Source organism: Zalophus californianus, chromosome 4, assembly GCF_009762305.2.
Source record: "Zalophus californianus isolate mZalCal1 chromosome 4, mZalCal1.pri.v2, whole genome shotgun sequence".
NCBI classification, from domain to species: domain Eukaryota; kingdom Metazoa; phylum Chordata; class Mammalia; order Carnivora; family Otariidae; genus Zalophus; species Zalophus californianus.
This window is the reverse complement of record NC_045598.1, coordinates 187548431-187566996: the sequence shown is the minus strand read 5'-3', so window position 1 is coordinate 187566996 and position 18566 is coordinate 187548431. Positions and strand designations below refer to the sequence as shown.

General features: G+C 61.5%; 1 protein-coding gene across 7 annotated transcripts in view; it reads left to right on the top strand.

Moving 5' to 3' along the window:
* TRAPPC9 (trafficking protein particle complex 9) overlaps nucleotides 1–17587 on the top strand; it is a 538722-nt gene extending 521135 nt beyond the window's left edge. For all 7 annotated transcript variants that reach the window (XM_027598884.2, XM_027598890.2, XM_027598898.2 and 4 more), the window contains 2 exons: nucleotides 15925–16145; nucleotides 16798–17587. In XM_027598884.2, the coding sequence (XP_027454685.2) occupies nucleotides 15925–16145; nucleotides 16798–16965 (389 nt within the window). In that variant the 3' untranslated portion in view covers nucleotides 16966–17587. The remainder of the gene's footprint in view (nucleotides 1–15924; nucleotides 16146–16797) is intronic.
* The last annotated feature ends 979 nt before the right edge of the window (nucleotides 17588–18566 follow it).

The window sequence follows — 18566 nt, the reverse complement described above, 5'->3', positions numbered from 1 at the left end:
CCATCAAAGATGTGTTCTGTTTAGTTTTGGCTGCTGGTCATTTCACAGCTGAGAAATCCACTGTGATTTTCAGACTGACATCTGACAGAATTGGGTCAGACTTTTCAGATGTGTGGCCAGGTGTGCCGACTGGGTGGGCTGCCCATAACCTTTCACTGGAACGGACTAATTTCAAACGGCATATTGATCGGCTCTGTGGGGAGCAGGGCAGTCATTCCTCAGGATGGCCCCTGTAGCCCCCTGGCCTCGCCCAGGCCTTGCCCTTGACAAGGCCTCCCCCACTCCTGCCTGGCCTCTGCAAGCCTCCGAGCGGGCAGAGCCCCAGCTGAGCTACCTGGTGGAGGGGCGAGGGCTATAGGCTCTTGTGCTGGAGGTGCACTCGGTTCCTCTGTGTCTGCCGGGTAATCCGTCCTGCCTGTGTCCCTGGAGGCTGCCGCAGGGGACAGATGAACTCACACAGAAGCAAGCAGTGTGAGCTCTGCAGTTGAATCTCAGCTCGGGCGGGTGCCCTAACCTCCGTGTGTCTCATCCATAAAACAGCAACAGGAAGACCCCTTCATCATAGGGCCCTTGTGAGCCTTAATGGGATAATCCATCCATCCAAGGCACTGAGAACAGTGCCAAGTGCACAGGGAGCCTCGGAAGAGTGGGGGTTCACATCCTGTCGTGGTGGCGGAGCCAGCGGCTGCAGGGAGCCCGGGAGCAGGGAGGCGGACAGCGGCTCTGGGAAGGGACCGGCCCTTCCCTCACACACACCGTCATTCCCAGGCATTCACTGGTCAAGAGAGGAGCAAGCCTCGGCCCTGTCTCTGCGGCTCCCAGTGTGTGGGGACATAGCAGGGACAGGCAGGGACAGCCAGGGTGGCCCAGGCTGCAGTGGGGAGGGCTTTCCGGGGAGTGACCCCACCCTGTGAGCAGACAGCACACACACACAGGCCTGCACACAGAGAGCATCCTGATGCTCTGTGGCCCCCCCCCCCTTTTTTTAGAGGGTGGGGAGGGGCAGAGGGAGAGAGAATCTTAAGCAGGCTCCTTGCCCAGCACACAGAACCTGACCCGGAGCTCGATCGCACAACCCCAAGATCATGATCTGAGCTGAAACAAGAATCAGATGCTCAACCGACTGAGCCACCAGGCGCCCAGCTCTGGGGCCCTTTATTGTCCAACAACCCTCCCAGGCAGGCATGCTCAGCCCATCCTACAGACGAGGAGACTGAGGCTCGGTGAGGGCTGCCCATCATGGCTTGTCAGCCCCTCCTCCAGGGCAGCCTTCGCATGCACCGACTCCAGTCACTGCCCTTTGGGTGTGTCCTTCCTCCTGAGCATTCTCCCCAAAGCTGTACCTGCTCAGGTGTGTCGTCTGCGGTCACGGGACCAGGGAGCCCTTTCTGCAGGGACAGCTGGTGGCAGTCTTGACATCACTGCAGAAAGCTCGGTTTGGGAAGCCCCAGCAGGACTGTCCTGCTGGAGGAGCAGGGCTCTCTTGCATTGGCATGATATCAGTGAGAGGAGCAGGTGCTCATGTGACGTGCGGCAGCCACCAACACTGTTAGAACAGCACCTCCAGGAGCATGCTGCCTGCTTGTGGTGGGGATGGGGGCCCGTGGACAGCTGCAGTGCAAGTGGCCCCTCAGGACACATCCCCTGGGCCCGTGGGGCAAGCCCAGGGCTCCTAGATCCTGCCCTCTTGGGGCTGGAAGGCGCATTGAGAGAGGCCACCCATCCTTGGAGGGAGGCAAGAGGCCTGCCCTGAGAGTGGACAGCTACAAGCCTGCCAAGTCCCTTCTTCTCTGGCTCTGGTCTGCCCAGACAGCCCCGGGGGTGGTGCAGTGCAGGGGTGCAGCCTTGCCCCATGCTCCTCCTCTGCAAACCTGGGAGGACCCAGCCAGTAGCAAGGGGCAGCAGCCTGAGGGCACGTCTCGTCTGTGCTGGGGTCGGCTGGGGTGGAGCGGCCAAGGACGAACGGCACACAGGAGGTGGCCAGGGCCCCAGGGAGACGTCCCTCTGGGAGGTGGTAAGTCCACGCTCATTCGCAGGGTGCCGGCCTTCATCAGAGAGAGTTGGAATCTTGCACACATCCTGCGCTCGGGGGCCTCTGGGATGTTCAAGTGCTAGTCAGAGAAGCTCAGGCTGGGACCTGGGGATGCCGCTCCGGGGGCCCGGGTCAGTAGGAGCAGCTCTGGTGAGGGTCTTTGGGGCCAGCATGCCACCCATGCCGCACTGGGGGAGCGGGGCACCTAACCCTGAGGCGTCTCTGCTCCTCCTACGACGTGCCCCTGCACCATCCAACCCCTTCGCCCTGGGTGGGCTGGGCTGCGGTGCCAGGGGCCCCTCACCCTGTCCTGGGTCGGTGCGGGCCTCGATCCCCCCCGGGGCCCGCTGCATCTTACTCGTTGCTGCACTGCCTGCCTGAGCCCGGGGGAAGCGGGGGGCCCTGTGCCCGACCATGTGAGCCCCTTGGCCCCCTTCCAAAGGCAGTGCAAACTCGGTGGGGCCGTGCTCTCTGGTGGCTCAAAGGGGCGCCTTTCTCACGGCAGGAGCAGCTCTGACCCTGTTCCCAGTTACGCACGGGGCAGCAAGCTCACCACCACCCCGTGGTTTGGTCACTCGGGCTGCTCGGAAGGTTCTTTTGTGGCCCCAGTCGTCCCTGACGGATGTTGTGTCCAGGACACTGTGGTTCTAGGGGAAGCTTTGGTTGTTGCCATTTTAGTCTGTCTGACCCATGAACATGGACTAAGCACCAGCCAGATGTCAGGCCCTGGGCCGTATGGGGGGGGTGCGGGCAGGCTCCTGGCACCGTGTCCGGCAAGCCCACTAGGGGGGAGCAAGGATAGCGCCCTGGCTCGGCGGAAGGAGGGGTCTGTGCACGGCTTCCTACGGTCCCTCAGCGGGGCTGAGCCCAGGCACGAGAGCCAGAAAGTAATAGCCTGCTTTGAAATCATCCCTCTCATCTGTCTTGTGTAGCAGTTGGGGAAGCGGAGGCTCAGACAGGGTGAATGATTTACCTAAGGTCACACAGCGAGTCCTAGATGGCTGAGTTCATTATTCACTTGGCTCGGTGAATGACCCCTGAGCCCCTCCCCTCAAAGAGCAAGTCCCTACCGGAGGCAGCCTGTCACAGAGCTCTTGAGTTGGGTTCGTGCGTGGTGTGACAAGGAGCTGGTGTGGGGCTGGGTGTGGTGCAGGCAGTCTTCCTGGAGGAGGTGCTGCTTGAGCTGAGTTTTGAAGAGGCCAGTAGGAGTCCGCAAGGAGCAGGGTTTGAGGGGCATCGCATGGCTGTGGGAGGCTGCCATATGGCAGGGCGGGGTCACAGGGCACCAGGGAGAGTGACACAGACAGGGAGAGGCAGACAGCCTTGAGCTCGGTCTGGAATACTCTGAAGAAGCCATCAGTGCTATCCCTACACCGAGCATCCTTTTAGGTCTTCTCTGGAAACCCTTTATCTTCTGCTTTGCTGTCTCCCCCGCTGGACAGGCCTAGGAGTCCAGGGTCCTGGCCAGGCCTGCAGATCACGGTGGGAGGCCCCACATACACAGGCCCTGCTGGGCCCTGGAGAATGGAGCGCCCAGCCGCAGGCCTCGGGAGCTGCACCCCCAGGCCAATGCAGAGTGCCAGGGACAGCGACCCAGGCACCGGGGGTCGGGGCGGGGGGTGGAATGCTTCCCGGGGAGGGGAGGCTGAGCTGGATAGGTGGGCAGGGCAGCCTCCCAGGCAGAGCAGCAAACATCCCGTGGGGACGGCTTCCCACGCCGCCAGCCCCTCCTCGTGCCGGCTCACCGAAGGAGGGCCTGCGGGTCTTGGGCTCGCCCTGTGGTGCTGGCTGTACCGCGTGTGTGACCCGGCCTGCAGGTGAGGAGGTCTGAGGCTTGCAGCACCACGGAGGCAGTGCAGGGCTCCCTGGGTGCCGGGAACCCACTCTATGGAGAAAGGCTTGCGACGAGATGAAAAATGAGTGATTGAAAAGGTATAGACATTGCTCGGGGACAGAGGACTCATTTTAAATTCTCTGCTGTTCCCAGGAAGAGGACTCTGCATAATGCAACCAGCCAGTGGGCAGATTTTCCACTTTTCTCTCCCACTTTTCTCCCAGTTTATCTCCTGTGGTCTGAAGTGCTTGTCTGAATCCAGGTGGTGGAAGGGGGCGGACTGACTAGAGGCTTGTCCCCGGCGAGCCAGGGTGGTCCCTGTCCCAACAGACAGGAACGGGGACCGGGGGCTGGTGAGCTCCGAGCCGTGCTCCGGCGTCTCCTTCTGAGTGCTGGGAGCTCGGTCACATGGGCGCTCGAGGCCTGCATGTGTCACCCCTCAGCGTGGTGACAAACAGCCCCAGATTTCAGGGACCTAACACCAGCCTTACCGTATTTAGGTTTCGTGCTGCTCTTGGTGGGGGGACCTTTCTGGAACTCATGGGGGGACCCCAGTTCTGTCCATTCTGTGGCCTCACCCTCCCGTGGCCTCCCCCGTGGCCCCTGGCTCCACTCCTCCGTCTTGGTGGGGAGATGGGGGTGGTAGGAGGGATGTGTTTATGGGCCAGGTTCAGGGGGTGCCATCTCCCCTCCGTGCCCTGGCCAGGACTCCATACCATGTTTGCTCCCGCCGCCAGGGAGGCTGCAGTCTGGCTGTGCGCCCGGCAGGAAGGGAATGGTGTGGCAAACACTCGGCCAGCCTCTGCCACCAGAGCCTTCTCAAGCTCAAGTGTTCCTTCAGGGAAAAGCAGGGAAGGCTGCCTGATGCCGGGGGCGTGTGAGCAGGGCCTTGCGACACAGAGTGGGGGTGCGTGCCCATGAGAGGGCACCAGGACCCCAGCCCAGAAGGCCGGGGCGGGGGGGGGATGCTGCAAATGCCACCATCAGCACAGAGTCCTCAGGCGAGGTGCGTGCGCTGACTTTGGTGGCAGGGAGACCCGGGTTCAAGTCTCTGTGACTAAAGGAGCCACTGCCTGTGGCCCCTCCTCCCAGCCCCCTGTGCTTGTTGGGCATTTGCACTCTGTCCAGGCTCCCAGCTAAGCCGTCTCTTGGGCGCATCTCCTCTGCTCCACGTGCCAACCCTCTGGTGGGTATGGGGCGTGGTGCCCGCATTCAGAGGAGGAAGCAGAAGCCATCTACCTGTGCCCGAGAAGCCTGGCCCCGTAGCTGTAGAGGGTGTCCATGGGCTGGGACCCTGGACCCATGTGTTTCTTCCCATGTTCAAGGCGGCTGCTCACCACAGTGCACAGATAGGCACGGGCCATGCCAGGATGCAGCCCAAGACCCCTCTTCTGGGGGAGTTGGCCCCCCACCTGTCCTGGGCTCCCTCCACACACCCCCCACACCCCCCCTCCCCTGCAGCACCGGACGCCCTATGCCGGACTCGCTGGCTGGCTGGTGGCCGTGCTCCGTAGGCTGGAGAGTCTCTCCATGAGAACTCCAAGCTGCACGGGCCTCCCCTGCAATTCTAACTCGCCTTAATTTTAATTTAATTCCCTTTAATCTTTAATGAAAAGTTGTAAAAGTAAATTATTTACCCATGAGAGGCAAACGGCTCCTCAGGAGCTGTTCTCCACTTGAGGGTAATTACACGTGTGGGCCTTGAACAGGCTCCCTCCCTGGATGCCGAGGAGGAGGCATTCTGGTTTATGAACTAATTAGCTACCTCAATAACTGTTAAAAATGCATGCCATTTGGTGGATTGAGAGCAAAGCTCCGGCCTCATGTGGTGCACACCCTGACAGTCACCGAGGGGGCAGAGAGAACCTGTGTTCTGGCCCCGTGACCCATGGGAGTCCTGTTGCTGAGCTGAGCTCTCCTAAAACCGCACTGTGGTTCTGGGGCAGACGGAGCTGGCCCTCCTCCTGCCTGTCATTCTCCATCTCTGCACATCTCCTGGTCTGAGCCTGCACACCCGAGGGCATGGCCCCCTTCCCTGCAGTGCTGGGGGCTCACAGAGTGGGGGTAGGGGGATGGGGAAGAGTGAGGGGGGCTGTGCGGTCTGCCGCCCCCTGCCCAGGCTATGCACTGCCTTTCTGCATGTGAGGCCCTTGCCCAGAACACCATCACCCCACCTCCTGGGCATGCCCATGCTTCTAACCTCTTTTCCAAACACTCTCTCAATATACAATCGAGTAGCCAAATTAAATTTAAAATGTCCGGACTAGGGAAAACCACATGTGGCGTAGTTGGTCAAGACCTGCGGGAAAGGGCGTATGTGGGTGTAGACTGTGGCGCGGCTCACTGAGGGCCAACGTGGTGCTCTAGATTGGTGCGCTGTTGGCGCTGGGCTTCCTGTCAGCCGAAGAGAGGTCCGTTACCTGGCTCTCAGTGGCAAAGAAGGAGAAGGTGTCAGTTAGTTACTACCATGTTGGCATCCGAGAAAGTTCACCACTTTTCACTGGATACTTGGACATTGCAGGGTTTTGTACTGGATCTGCCTGTACCTTCTTCCAAGGGACCCTGCCAGTTGTTGCCAGGGGGAGGGTGACCCCTGGGCCCCTCACCTTACCGCTCTCCTCACGTCCCAGGCTTGGCTTGTTTTTCTGCTGGAATTCCTTTCCTTCATTTAAAAGGTGACAGAGCTTCTGTATAAATTCCCAAGCCTCATCTGAATAAAATTTGACTCTAAAAATTAGGCCTACCCCAAATTTATGATGACTAGAAAAATGTGTGTGTCTCGTGAGGTTTAACTTTTACACGTGATTTCACTGAAGCAGGCTGGGTAGAGCCTCCCAAACCTGACGCACTTCGGCTGTTCCTGGGTCTTCACCGAATTAATTTCTATTGAATTGTTTTCACATCTTTAAAATGTTTTATCCAGAATTAGATATTTGGGCCCAAAGTCTACTTGGCCGTCCCATTTCTTACAATGACCAAAGCTGGGGAGGGTTGAGGTGTGGGGTGAGGGCGGGTGTCCTTGCTTGGAGCTTGAGCTCACCTGGCCTTGGGAATCTTGTCCTAAAGGAGAAGTGCGCAGGTTGTCGGATAAGCCACTTGAGCAAGAAATCCACCCTCTTTTCCACTGAAGGGGATTTGCACATGACCTTGGGGTGGGCTGGTATTTTAGGCGTTCCCTGCCCCTTCCGAGAAGCCTGCTGTGCGGGCTGGCTCCACCAGGCAGGTCAGACCCCGGCTTCCGCCCCTGTTCACCCTGCTCCTCTCTGTTGCCCACTCTGAGCGAGACTGTGGGCACATGCACATCAGAATTGGATGCTCAGCCCACCCCGGACACAGTGCGACCAGGACGTTCTCTTGTGAAAAGTCTCCTGGAGGTTAGAACCAGGGCTGTTCCCAGCTGGTTGGCAAATGTCTCCTGATGGCCAGGAGCACACACCTGCCCCTGACCCCGTGCCCACCCTCTCTGTACAGAGCACACTAGACAGACACCTGTGGGCCCTGTAGGCCCAGCCTGACTGCCTGCCGCCTCTGACCTGTGTGTTCTCAGGATCAGTCTCCTCATCGGGGTACCCTCCCCGCCAGCTCTGTAACCCCTGCTTCTGACCTGCCCCACTCCTGCAGCCATGCTCTCCGCCCCTGATTGTCCCAGAGTCTGGCCTCGTGATCACTGGTGGCCTCAGACTTGCCAGGCCCCTACTCTCTGTTATGCATGGGAGGAGAGGGTCCCACCGAAGTCCCAGCCATCTGGCCCTGGGCTCCAGAAGGAGTGGGAGCTAAGGGCTTGGGATTCCAGAAGGTTCTCACGGCTATGAAAGGAGTGAGTCAAGACTTCACCAAAGGGCCCTGTGGGAGAGTGAGGGCCGCGGCAGCGTGACCGGGCATGGCTGTCTCAGAAATACAAAGCAAAACCATCATGAGATGCCACCTCATGCCCACCAGGGTGGCTAGAACCAAGAAGGCAACAGCAAGCGTGCGGATGTGGAGAAATCGGGACCCCGCTCCCTGCTGGTGGGAACGGGAGATGGTGCAGCTGCTGTGGAAAGCACCCTGGCAGTTCCTCAGAAGGTTAGAGAGAGTTACTGTGTGACCCAGCAGCTCCACGCAGAGCTGCGTGTTCTAGGGCGATGGAAACCCACGTCCACGCAGACCGCGTCCACGGAAGCCCAGAGCGCCATTGCCCCACGTCCACGCAGACCGTGTCCACGGAAGCCCACAGCGCCAATGCCCCATGTCGACAAAGACCACGTCCACGGAAGCCCACAGTGCCACTGCCCCACATCCACGCAGACCGCATCCATGGAAGCCCACAGCGCCTTTGCCCCACGTCCGTGCACACCACATCCAGGGAGGCCCAGAGTGCCATTGCCCCACGTCCACGCAGACCGTGTCCACACAGGGGAATCCTGTCTCATCATAAGAAGGAGTGGAGTGCTGACGCCTGCTACAAAGCGGATGACCCTTGACAACATTATGCGAAGTGAGATCAGCCCAGACACAAAAGACCACGTACGATTCTACTCCTGTGGAAGTCCAGAATAGGGAAGTCTGGGGAGCTGGAAACTCAGTAGCGGTTTAGGGCTGGAGGGAATGCGGCGGTGGGGGTGAGGCTAAGGGAACGGAGGTTCTTTTGGGGGTGATGGAAACATTCTCAAGTTGTCTGTGGTGATGGCCGCCCAGCTCTGGAAATGCAGGAAAACCCACTGAACTGTACCTTGTACGTGGTGAGGTGTATGGTATGTGAAATGTATCTCAATAAAGCTGTTAAAAAAAAATAAATGGGCTCAGGATCCCCGGGTTGCAGCAGGGCCAGCGACTGAGCCTCTCCGTGCCTTGACTGTCCGTCTGCACAGTGGCACAGGATGGATGACATGGGGCCTTGGAACAGGGGCTAGGACACAGCCGGTGCTCGAGGAACCGGCACGCTTGTCACCAACGAGAGTAACAAGGAAGTCCGTGCCAGAGCGTGCTGGAGGCTTGCGTATAGGGGCTGAGTCCACTGAGCTCTCCGCCTCCTCCTGGGCTTCTTCGGATCATGGAAACCCCTGGAGTGAACTGCACAAAGTAGATTGGCAGATCCCGAGGGCCGTGCCTCTGTGCCTCCAAGGCCCCGAGAATGGCCGGCTCCTTCCTGGCACCAGCGATGAGCCAGAGCAGAGCTCAGAAGAGGCAGCATTCGTAGAACCCAGGTGGGGGCCTAAACTAGCCTCGTGTCAGCCAGAGCTTCTTCAGCTCCTCCTGGGGGGAGATGGGAAACTGAGGCTAGAGGGCAGAGCCCCTGCCCCCAAAAGCAGGACCCCAGCCTCCATGCTGATTCCAAGACCTGGGTGATGGGCACTCCATCTGGGCATCCTCCTCCAGGAAGCCCCCGCTGGGCACATGGGAGCAGCTCATGCTTACCTCGCTAGCCCACAGCAAGCTCTCCAGGGCCAGGCTCCCACAGAGCTGGGTATCGGGGAGCAGGCCGTTGGACCCAGGCCCTGGCAGCTCCATCAGCTCCCTGCACCTCAGTGTCCCCACGCAACAGGCACACCTGTTCTGTGCGCCCTCCAGGAGGAACGTGAGGTTGCCAGTCGGGGGCTTGGCCCCAGGTAAGACACCTGCAGGTGGGGGCAGCCCGAGACCCCACCCCCGCCCAGGGTGCACCCCTCTGCCCAGCCTCACGGCTGGCTCCCAGCCTGAACCCGCACCCAACAGTGGCTGCCCTTGGCCAAAACGCAGGCTGGCATGGGCAGCTTCCACTCTCCTCGTGCCTCTCCAGAGTCGGCCCCCCAGGGCCCTTCCTTCATCTCAGCTTCTATTTATAGCATGTGCTTGTGCCAGAGCCCGGGGACGTGCTATAGCATAAACGTGGCAGCGGTTTCAGGAGGAATTCTGGGCCAGACAAAATTAAGTCCGTGACTCTGGCTGGTATTAAAAGGGAAGGAGAAGCAGTCCCGGGGGCGGAGGGAGATGGGCCATGGCCCGATTTAATGCTGTGAGGGAAGAGACTAATCTGCTCCCGGGAGATTTCTTACAACATGAGAATCTCCTGCATAAATAACGTCCTCTATGAAAGTTTGGTCTGTGAGTCAGGGACCCAGAGCCAGGCAGTGGCAGGCTGGTCCTAACGTCCTCTTTGCAGGGCACTTCAGGGACATGGCCAGGTCCCTCTGAGACACAGGTTACAGACAAGTGACCGGGGGCCAGAAGGGGGGCTGGGCACAGCCAGTGAACGGAGGTGGGGACTCAAGCCCAGCCCCAGAGCACACTCATGCACTCGTTCAGCCACTTGGTCGCCTCCCAGATATCAAACAGAGTGAGTGCCTGCCTGGCCTGGTGTTGGGGACATGGGCAAGTGCCAGTTCTCATGGAGCATCCAGGGAAGAAGGAACACAGTCAATAGTTAAGCAAATGGGTAAACAAGAGATAAGATGTCAAGAGCCATGAGAAAACAGAGAGGGTGTGAAAGAGTAACAGGGGTAGGAGGACTCTTCACTGTGTGTTCAGAAATGACCTCTCGGAAGAGAGGGCCAAGGTGGCAAGAATAGCAGGTGCAAAGGTCCTGGGGCAGGTATGTGCTGGGCATGCTAGAGGAACAGGAGGGAGGTCATGTGGCTAGAGCAAGCAGTGGGGCAGAACAGCAGCCCCTGTGATGGGGGGCAACTCTGCTGGAGCCATGCAGGGCCCTGGAAGCCAGGGTCAGTGGCCGAAATCTGATCGAAACTCCCTTTTGTTCTGAGTGTAAAGAGAAGCCATAGGCCAGCCGAGGGGCAAGCAAGGAAGTAAGGAGATTGAGTGGCATTTTTACACCATCCCTTTGACTGTTGCATGGGAAAGGGTAGAACAGGAAGTGTGGACATAGAGGTCTGCTAGGAAGCTGGCCTTGGGCTCGGGTGGAAAAGGGAATTCTGACTGCTGACCCCGGATGTGCTGATGGGCTGGGCATGGGCGCCAAGGTGGAACAACCTTGGTGTGACCTTCAGGTGCACGGCTGGGCCTCTGTGATGCCATCCTGGCTACTCCAGGCTACTCTCCCCATCTCAAGGTTCCTCCCTTCATCACAGCTGCCGAGTCCCTTTTGTTGTGGGAGGGGACGTATTCCACAGGTTCCAGGGATGAGGACGTGGACATCCTTCGGGGAGCGTTATTCTGTCTACCTCACCATCCCCTGTGCTGGTAAAGCAGAGTCAGGGTTCCGGAAGGTTTTGGGGAAAAGGTTGACCCTCCAGAGCCAGGGTTCTGTCCGTCCTGCTCTCTGCTCCTGAGCAGCCCCCAGGAGGAGGTCCCCTGTGCACGGCTCCTGGGCAGCTGTGGTTGGCTGAGGAGGGGGGACGCCTCCTGGGCTGCCCCCCACCCCCCAGGGCTCCGTTTCCCTGAGGCCTTGCAGCCCACGGCTCTGCCTCTCCTCCTTGGGCACTTGCTTCCAGCCCCCGGCTCTCGAGGCCCCCGTCCCCGCGGGCACTCAGGCATCCCGTGGCTGAAGAAGGGCCCTGGAGCAACCACTGCCTCCCTGCCCCGCAGGCCTGGACTCCTCAGGGGGGGGTGTGAGTCCCAGCGGTAATGGGCCATGAGCACCCCTATCTCGGCCCGCCCGGTCCTGATTCTCACAGAAGCCCCAGAAATGTGTCCTGCTCTCCCGTCTGAAGGAGCGGAAGCTGAGGCTCGGAGAGGGTGAGTGGTGGCGAGTGCAGGAGAAAGTACTCAAACTGCAGATGACAGGAGCCCCCGTACCCTGCCTGGAGAGGGAAGCAGGAGAGGTCACCAGCAGCGTGGGGGGACATGGAGGAGGTGACCCTGGAGGCCAAGGGGAGAAATTAGGCCCCACTCACTGCTGCCACCAGACCCCGACTTCCGTGAGCGCCTCAAGCCCACCCTGCCGCGGGGGGGAGGCACCACGGTGGCCGTGAGGGACACTTGGGCAGGGTGTGCCAGCTTTAGGGGACATGTTCACTCACCGGTGTCCCGCCTGCCTGGGGGCCGGCCGGCCAGTCTGCTGAGCACGCAGAGGAGCTCACCCACCACCACTGTTGGGGTCCCGGTCTTGCCGTGGGTGCGTGGATGAGGCACCCACCTTCCCTGTCTAGAGGATGGGGGGCTGGCCCACGGAGCCCTCACAGGGACTTCTGCAGATGGGACTCGAACTGGGAAGCAGTTAACGGGTGGCTCTCCTCCCTCCAGGCACCTCAGGAATGACTCCCAAACAGCTTGCCTTTGGGAAGGGTTTAGGTATTCATTCCCAGATCCTTCCTAGTGGGTTCCCTGAACCGCTGGTGGCCAGCACAGGCCTCTCCTCTGGTCTCAGCTGCTCCTCCCGGCCTTGCTCAGCGGGGCCTTCCGCCCAGGCCAGGACACAGCTGGTCCCGGTCAGAGCCAGAGAAGCGAATTAGTTACAGCAGGGGGTGCGCTGGGGCGGCAGTGCTGATGGGGTGCCAAGCCCCACCTGAGCATGGCCAGCATCCTCAGCATCCTTAGGCACATTTTCCCCAGATTTCTGAAACAGCACACCATGGGTCCCAGGAGACACTGGCCATGGCATCCTTCTCGATGCAGGAAGCCCGTTGTTCTCTCAGGGAATGGTGGACTCCTGCTCCGCTCTGCTGTGTCCTCCCAGTGATGTGGGGAGTTCTGGGGCCCATGGACCCGATCTGAGATGCTGGACTGCAGAAAGGAAGGAAACAGCTGCTTTCTGAGCACGGAAATTCTCCAGTTTGGTGGGCAGTCATTATGGGCGCCAGATCCTGGGGTGGCATGCCCGGCTGTCCCCGTTTGCCTGGCACCAAGGGCTTCCTGGACGCGGGACTTCCAGCACTAACGCTAGGCTGAGCTGGGACTGTTGTCACCCTGTGCATGAGGACACAGCAGGTAGCAGGACAGGTGGGTCCTGCCCCTCTAGAGGGCCGCCCCCCTTCTCCCTGGGGAGCAAGCAGTCGCAGCTCCAAGTAAGAGCCAGCGATTTGGGGGTCCAGGGGGAGGACTCACCTCAGACCAGGGCAGGGAAGGCCTTGCTGGGTCCTCTGCCCTCTGTCTGGTCCTCTTGCCTACCCCAGGCCTCTGAGGCCAGGATCATCATCCCATCTTTGCAGATGAGGTGAAGGAGACTCAGGCTGGCAAAGGCCTCCCCCCGGGATGAAGGGTGGAGGCCAGGTCAACACCCTAGCTCAGCTTCCTGCTTAGCCAGGGGCCTGTCCACTACCCCTGCTGCCCTGGCCTGGCCTCAAGGCCACAAACCCATGCTCCTTCTAGAGAGTGCAAGGGAAGGTGACCCCCAGTAGCTGTGTACACAGCATTGTCTCCCCTCCCCCTTGCGCGGGGTGGGGGAGTGGGAGCAAGCAGAGCTGGATGAGCCAGAGGCCAGCAAGCGAGCAACCCACACAATTCTCTGCAAGGAAAAAAAGAGCAGAGATGTAATGAGCCAGCCACCCTTCACTGATTTGCACATAATCGTATCTTTCCCTTAATGGAACCAGCCACCGAGGCGCCCTGACACCTGCTCTCTCCATTCTCCCCGTTTGATTCAAGAGGTTTAGACCGTGCCTGGTCGCGTTCACCGTTCAGCAGACATGACCGAGGCCCGCCGGCCCGTGCCGGCGCTCAGTGGAGGGGCCCCCGTCACACCCCTGTCGCCGCAGCCTCTCGGTCATGCGGGACTGAGAACTTTCTGCATGTTGGCACTTGTGCACTTCTGCGGCCCTGTCACCTTGGCTGCAGGTGCTAGCAGGTGTTGAGGGCCCGGTGGAGGATGCTGGAATGAATGAATGTTATCCAGTGATGGCCCAGTGCCCACACACCCCGCCCCATGGAGGCTCTGCCCCCTGAGGTGGGAGCGTGGGGCAGGTGGAGCGGGGTGGGGGGCTTCCCCACCTGGGGAGGTGGGGATGCGGCGAGGGGCAGGCTACCCTGGTATCAGCTCCTCTTAGAGACACTTTACTTTCGTGCCAGTAGTTCTGTTTGCAACACCGGATCCTCAGGACGTGAGGCAGGAATTCAGACGGAGCTCAGTATAAAAACGTGCACAGTGGGGATATTTATATACTGAAAAAGTGGACACGGCCTCACTGGGCTCGGGTGGGTAAATTACAGTTTATTCCTTTAATGGAATCCCCTGCAGCCTTTGAAAACATTCTCACAAAAATGTGAACATGTGGAACATGGTTCTGTTCTCATGGTCCCAGAGCGCCAGCCACCAAGCCACAGCGGTGAGGACATGTGGGGAAAGGGCTGGAAGTAGGGGGGAATTGTAGAAAATTAGTTTTATTTCTATGAACTTTCCAAATTTTCTATGAAGAAACAGAATATGGGGGGGAGACTTGATCTCAGGCTTTCTTGGAAGAATGGACTTGGTGGGACGCGTGGCGGGTGGTTCTGGACCTGCAGTTACTCTCCACCCGCACCCAGCTGCACACAGAGTGGCCCCGTGCGCTGCCTCCCACCTCTGCCCGCCCCCTGTTCCCGGTGTGCCCCCTCCCTGTCCACGTCCACATGCACGCACACTCCCACTCACGCTCACATGTACTCCCATGCACATACATGCACATACATGTTCGCACACATGCACACTCCCACACACGCGTGCTCACACACTCCCACTTAGACACACACGTGCTCTCACATACTCGTGCTCTCACACACTCATACGCGCACACATACGTGCATCTCTCGTACGCGCACTCTCACCCTGTAATGCACACACGCACTCACGCCCATCCCCGGCTTGGCTGCGCAAGGTCAGCTGAAGAGACGCAAGCACTCTGAGGACAGCTCTTCTGCGCAGGGAGGGTTTTCCTCGCCGCCCTCCAAGGCAGGCCACCCCCCAACTTTCCTCCAGACCTGTGCCTCCGGGACCCTGAGAGGGGCCTCGGCCTCCTTGCATGGGCTCCAGGGCCCCCCCAGCAGCCGGGCGGGGGGTCTTCCCCGCGGTCACCTGGTGGCAGAAGCAGCAGCTGCGAGTCAGGGGGTGTCCCCGGTCGGCCTGGGGATGCGACAAGTAGAGGTCAGCCGAGGCAGGCTGGCAGGGCTTGGGGTCGGCCCCTTGCGGCTGCACGGTGAGTAGCGAGTGATGCAAAGTCACAACGCAGCCTTAGGCCCCCTCCCTGACCTCCACGGTCGGGTCAGTGAGCCGGCGACCTCTTGCCTGGCCATGTCGGTGTGTAGGGCCGCCGAAAGAAGTGACCGCAGACCGTGAGCTTCACAGAGCAGGCATTCGCGCCCTCACGGGTCTGCAGGCTGGGTGTCACCTGGGCTGTGCCCCCACCGGAGGCTCCAGGGGAGGCTCCTTCCTGCTCGCCCAGCATCTCGGCCTCCAAACTCTGCCTCCGTCTTCATGTGGCTTCTCCTCCAAGTCTGCTTCCCTTCATCTGCCTCTCCCCAGGACATGTCTCATTCTCAAATCCCACCCGTGCCTCCAGGCGGGCCCCCCAGACCTCCCCTCCCACCATCCTATGGGGATGTCCTGGGGGTTTGAGGGGAGTGGGAGGTGGAAAGCACAGCACTTTCCAGTCTACCGACCCCCACCCCCATCTCCCCCACCCCTCTGCGCCCCCCATCCCCGCTCTGCTCCTCGGGTTCCAGACCTTTGCCCAGCTAGTATCCTGTTACCTCTGTGGTGCCCCCAGGATGGCCCCGCCCTCCCTGGGGGACGCTGGGCAGGCCACGGTGCATGTGTGTGTGGTGAAGGCCCAGCCAGGTCCCAGGCGTACCACGGAAAGCCCCTGCCACATTCTTCCCTCGGTTCTGAGGCTCTCTCCTGGTTTTCCTCTCCACCGTGGGCCGTGGCCCCAGCTCAGCCCTTTCGGGCAGGAGCATGGGAGACCCCGGCTGACCCCGGGTGCCTCCGGCATGGCACAGACCCTCTGGGGCCAGCTCTGGTGTCCGCACCTGTCTTCTCCAGCCTGCACATCTGGACAGCAGGGACTGGGCCACGCATCTGTGCTCAGCACCCAGGCTGCACGGAGGGGGCGGCTGCCGTGGTGGGGGAAGGAGTGCGGGAATGAATGAATGCATGAATGAATGAATGGCAGACAGGTGCGCAAGGCCAGCTGGGCAGTGCCCTTGACAGTGTCGTGTCCTGTGTCCCTTGCAGATGTGCTGGTGGACGGACAGCCCTGCGACTGTGAGGCCGCGGCCTGCCGGGTGGGCGACCCCGTGCGTCTGGAGGTGCGGCTGACCAACCGGAGCCCGCGCAGCGTGGGGCCCTTTGCCCTCACTGTGGCGCCCTTCCAGGACCACCAGAACGGGGTGCACAACTATGACCTGCGCGACGCCGTCTCCTTCGTGGGCTCCAGCACCTTCCACCTGGATGCGGTGCGTGGTGGTCTGCGAGCCCCAGCGCAGCCCCCGTGGCCATTGGCCCTGTATCCCCAGACCCCCGCCCCTGGGCCGTGGGCTTAGTGGGGAGCAAGCGCAGACTTGTCTGTGCCGACCCTCGTTCATGCGACTCACCACAGGACCCCCCGAGTCCTGGCTGTGGTCCGGGATGGAGAGACCACCCGAAGCCTGTTAAGGAGGATGGAGAGACCACCCCGAAGCCTGTTAAGGAGGCGGGGCGGGTGGAGGAGGCCTGGGATAGCGTCAGACCTGCTGCCGTCACCGGCCTCTGGCCCCGCTCAGTCAGTGCTCCCGGCCTGGTGCTGGCTGCCCGCGGCCCAGCGGGCCCAGTGACACCCACACAGCACAGCCCTCACGGCCCATTCACCTGAAAGGACGCCTCATCCCAACCACTCTCCAGCCTGCCTCCACCCCCACATGGCCCAGGAAAGGAAGTGCTATGCTCCCTCTGAAGCCAGGAGCTAAGGCTCAGAGAGGGGCAGCTGCCTGCTTGGGGAGGCACAGCAGGGAAGCCCTGGAGGGGGCCCTCCCCTCCCCCGTTGCCCCCACGTCCAGGCAGGTCCAAGGGTCTCCTGGTGGCTTTGGGGGTCGGTCTGCTCCGGGCTGACATCCGCCCCTCTTCCCACAGGTGCAGCCTGCGGGCCGGTCGGCCTGCCTGGGAGCCCTGCTCTTCCTCTACACGGGCGACTTCTTCCTCCACATCCGCTTCCACCAGGACAGTGCGAGCAAGGAGCTGCCGCCGTCCTGGTTCTGCCTGCCCAGCGTGCACGTGCGCGCCCTGGAGGCACAGGCCTGAGCCCCGCGGCCCTCCTCTGGGGCCCCGCGGCCCCTCCTCTGCGGGCATGGGTGACCCAGCCGCCACAGGGGCCCGGCCTGGCCCCCACCTTCCCTCCGTCAGTCCCCACCCCTCCTCCCCCATCTCCTGCGAGTGCCCCAGACACGGCAGCCTCACCCCTTCCCGAACCGGCCAGCAGGGCCCTCTGCTGGAGCTTGGCACTAACCAGACCCCAGAGAGCAACACCCATCCAGCCCAGCCGCCCCCCGCCGCCCCCCCCCGGGTCCTGGCACCTGTTGCTGTGACCTGGGGGTCACAGCCCAGCCAGGAGAGAGGAAAGGTGGGCATGAGGGAGGGCCACGGCTCGGTGGGGCCTGGGGTACCTCCCGGGAGCCCCCTCACACCTGGCCCTCCCCCACCCCCAGTGCTGGCTCTTCTCCCGAGGGCCCCAAGGCAGCCCAGGCAGGAGGGGTGGGTCTGTGCATCAAGCAGGTCCATCTGCCCACCCCCCCCCCCCAGCAGGCAGACATCCAGGCCTCTGCCAGCTACCCCGGGCCTGGGGCTGTGTCCAGGCTGGGCTTGGGGTGCCATGGCCTGCGTGTGTCCGTGACAAAATCTCCAATAAACGGCCTGCCTTGCTTCTCCGCTGGTCCACTGCGTCCGTGCATCTGCTTGCCCGGCGTGGTCAGGGGCCACCCCACCCAGCCCATCAGCCCCTGACTCAGGTAGGGATTCCCACGCACGCGGGACAGCACACAGAAACTGCCTGTGACACAGCTGGGGGCCAGCAGGGGGCCCGTGTCTGTCTGTCCCTGTGACCCCAGCCCCTCCCTTGCATGCACTCTTTGGGCCTGGCTCCCCAGCCCCGGTCAGAGCCCTGACTCGAGCCCCACCCCCCAGTCCTCGGCCCCTGACGACGGCTCTGGCCATCTTGGCCTCCTGCTTTCTCTCACGCGATCCACGCAACATCTGCCTCTCTCTTGCACCCCGCTCCAACACTCGGGAAGACGTTCGGGCGTGACAGCGGGCATAGGTTGGGCTGGGCGTCCCTGGCCTGATGGGACAGTCCCTGTTGAGGCCACAGCCCTCGACCTGTGAGGGCGGGCTCTCCCCTCGGCCCTCCCCTCCTCCCTGCTCCCTGGGGGGCCGCCCGCCCGCTCGTCCCTGCAGCAGCCACTGTGACCTGCAGCCCTCCCCGCGGGCAGGCTCCTGGTGCCTCTGTGCCCACAGCATCGGTGTGTCTGGCACACGTTGGTCCCGGGGCAGGACTCTGGGCCTCCCTGTTTCCACAAGGCTGCTCAGGGCAGCAGGGATAGCACCGACTCGCTCTCGGGGACCATCGCCAGGCTGTCGTGGGGCCTGGGTGATCCCCAGGAAAGCTGCGGGCTCGGGGCAGGGGAGGACTTTCCTGGCCCCACCTCGCAAGGAGCTGCATGGTATCCACTGGGGCGGCACCTTCCAGTGCCTGGTGTGGCTGGGACACTCGGCCCCTGCCGTGCGTTCCCCAACTGCTCTGGGCCTGGGGGCGCTGCCTCCCTCACGGGGCGGGGGGGGAACGGCGTCTCCAAGGGCCTGGAGCACATAGCAGGAGATGCTGGAGGGGGACCAGAATCCTGCAGGGG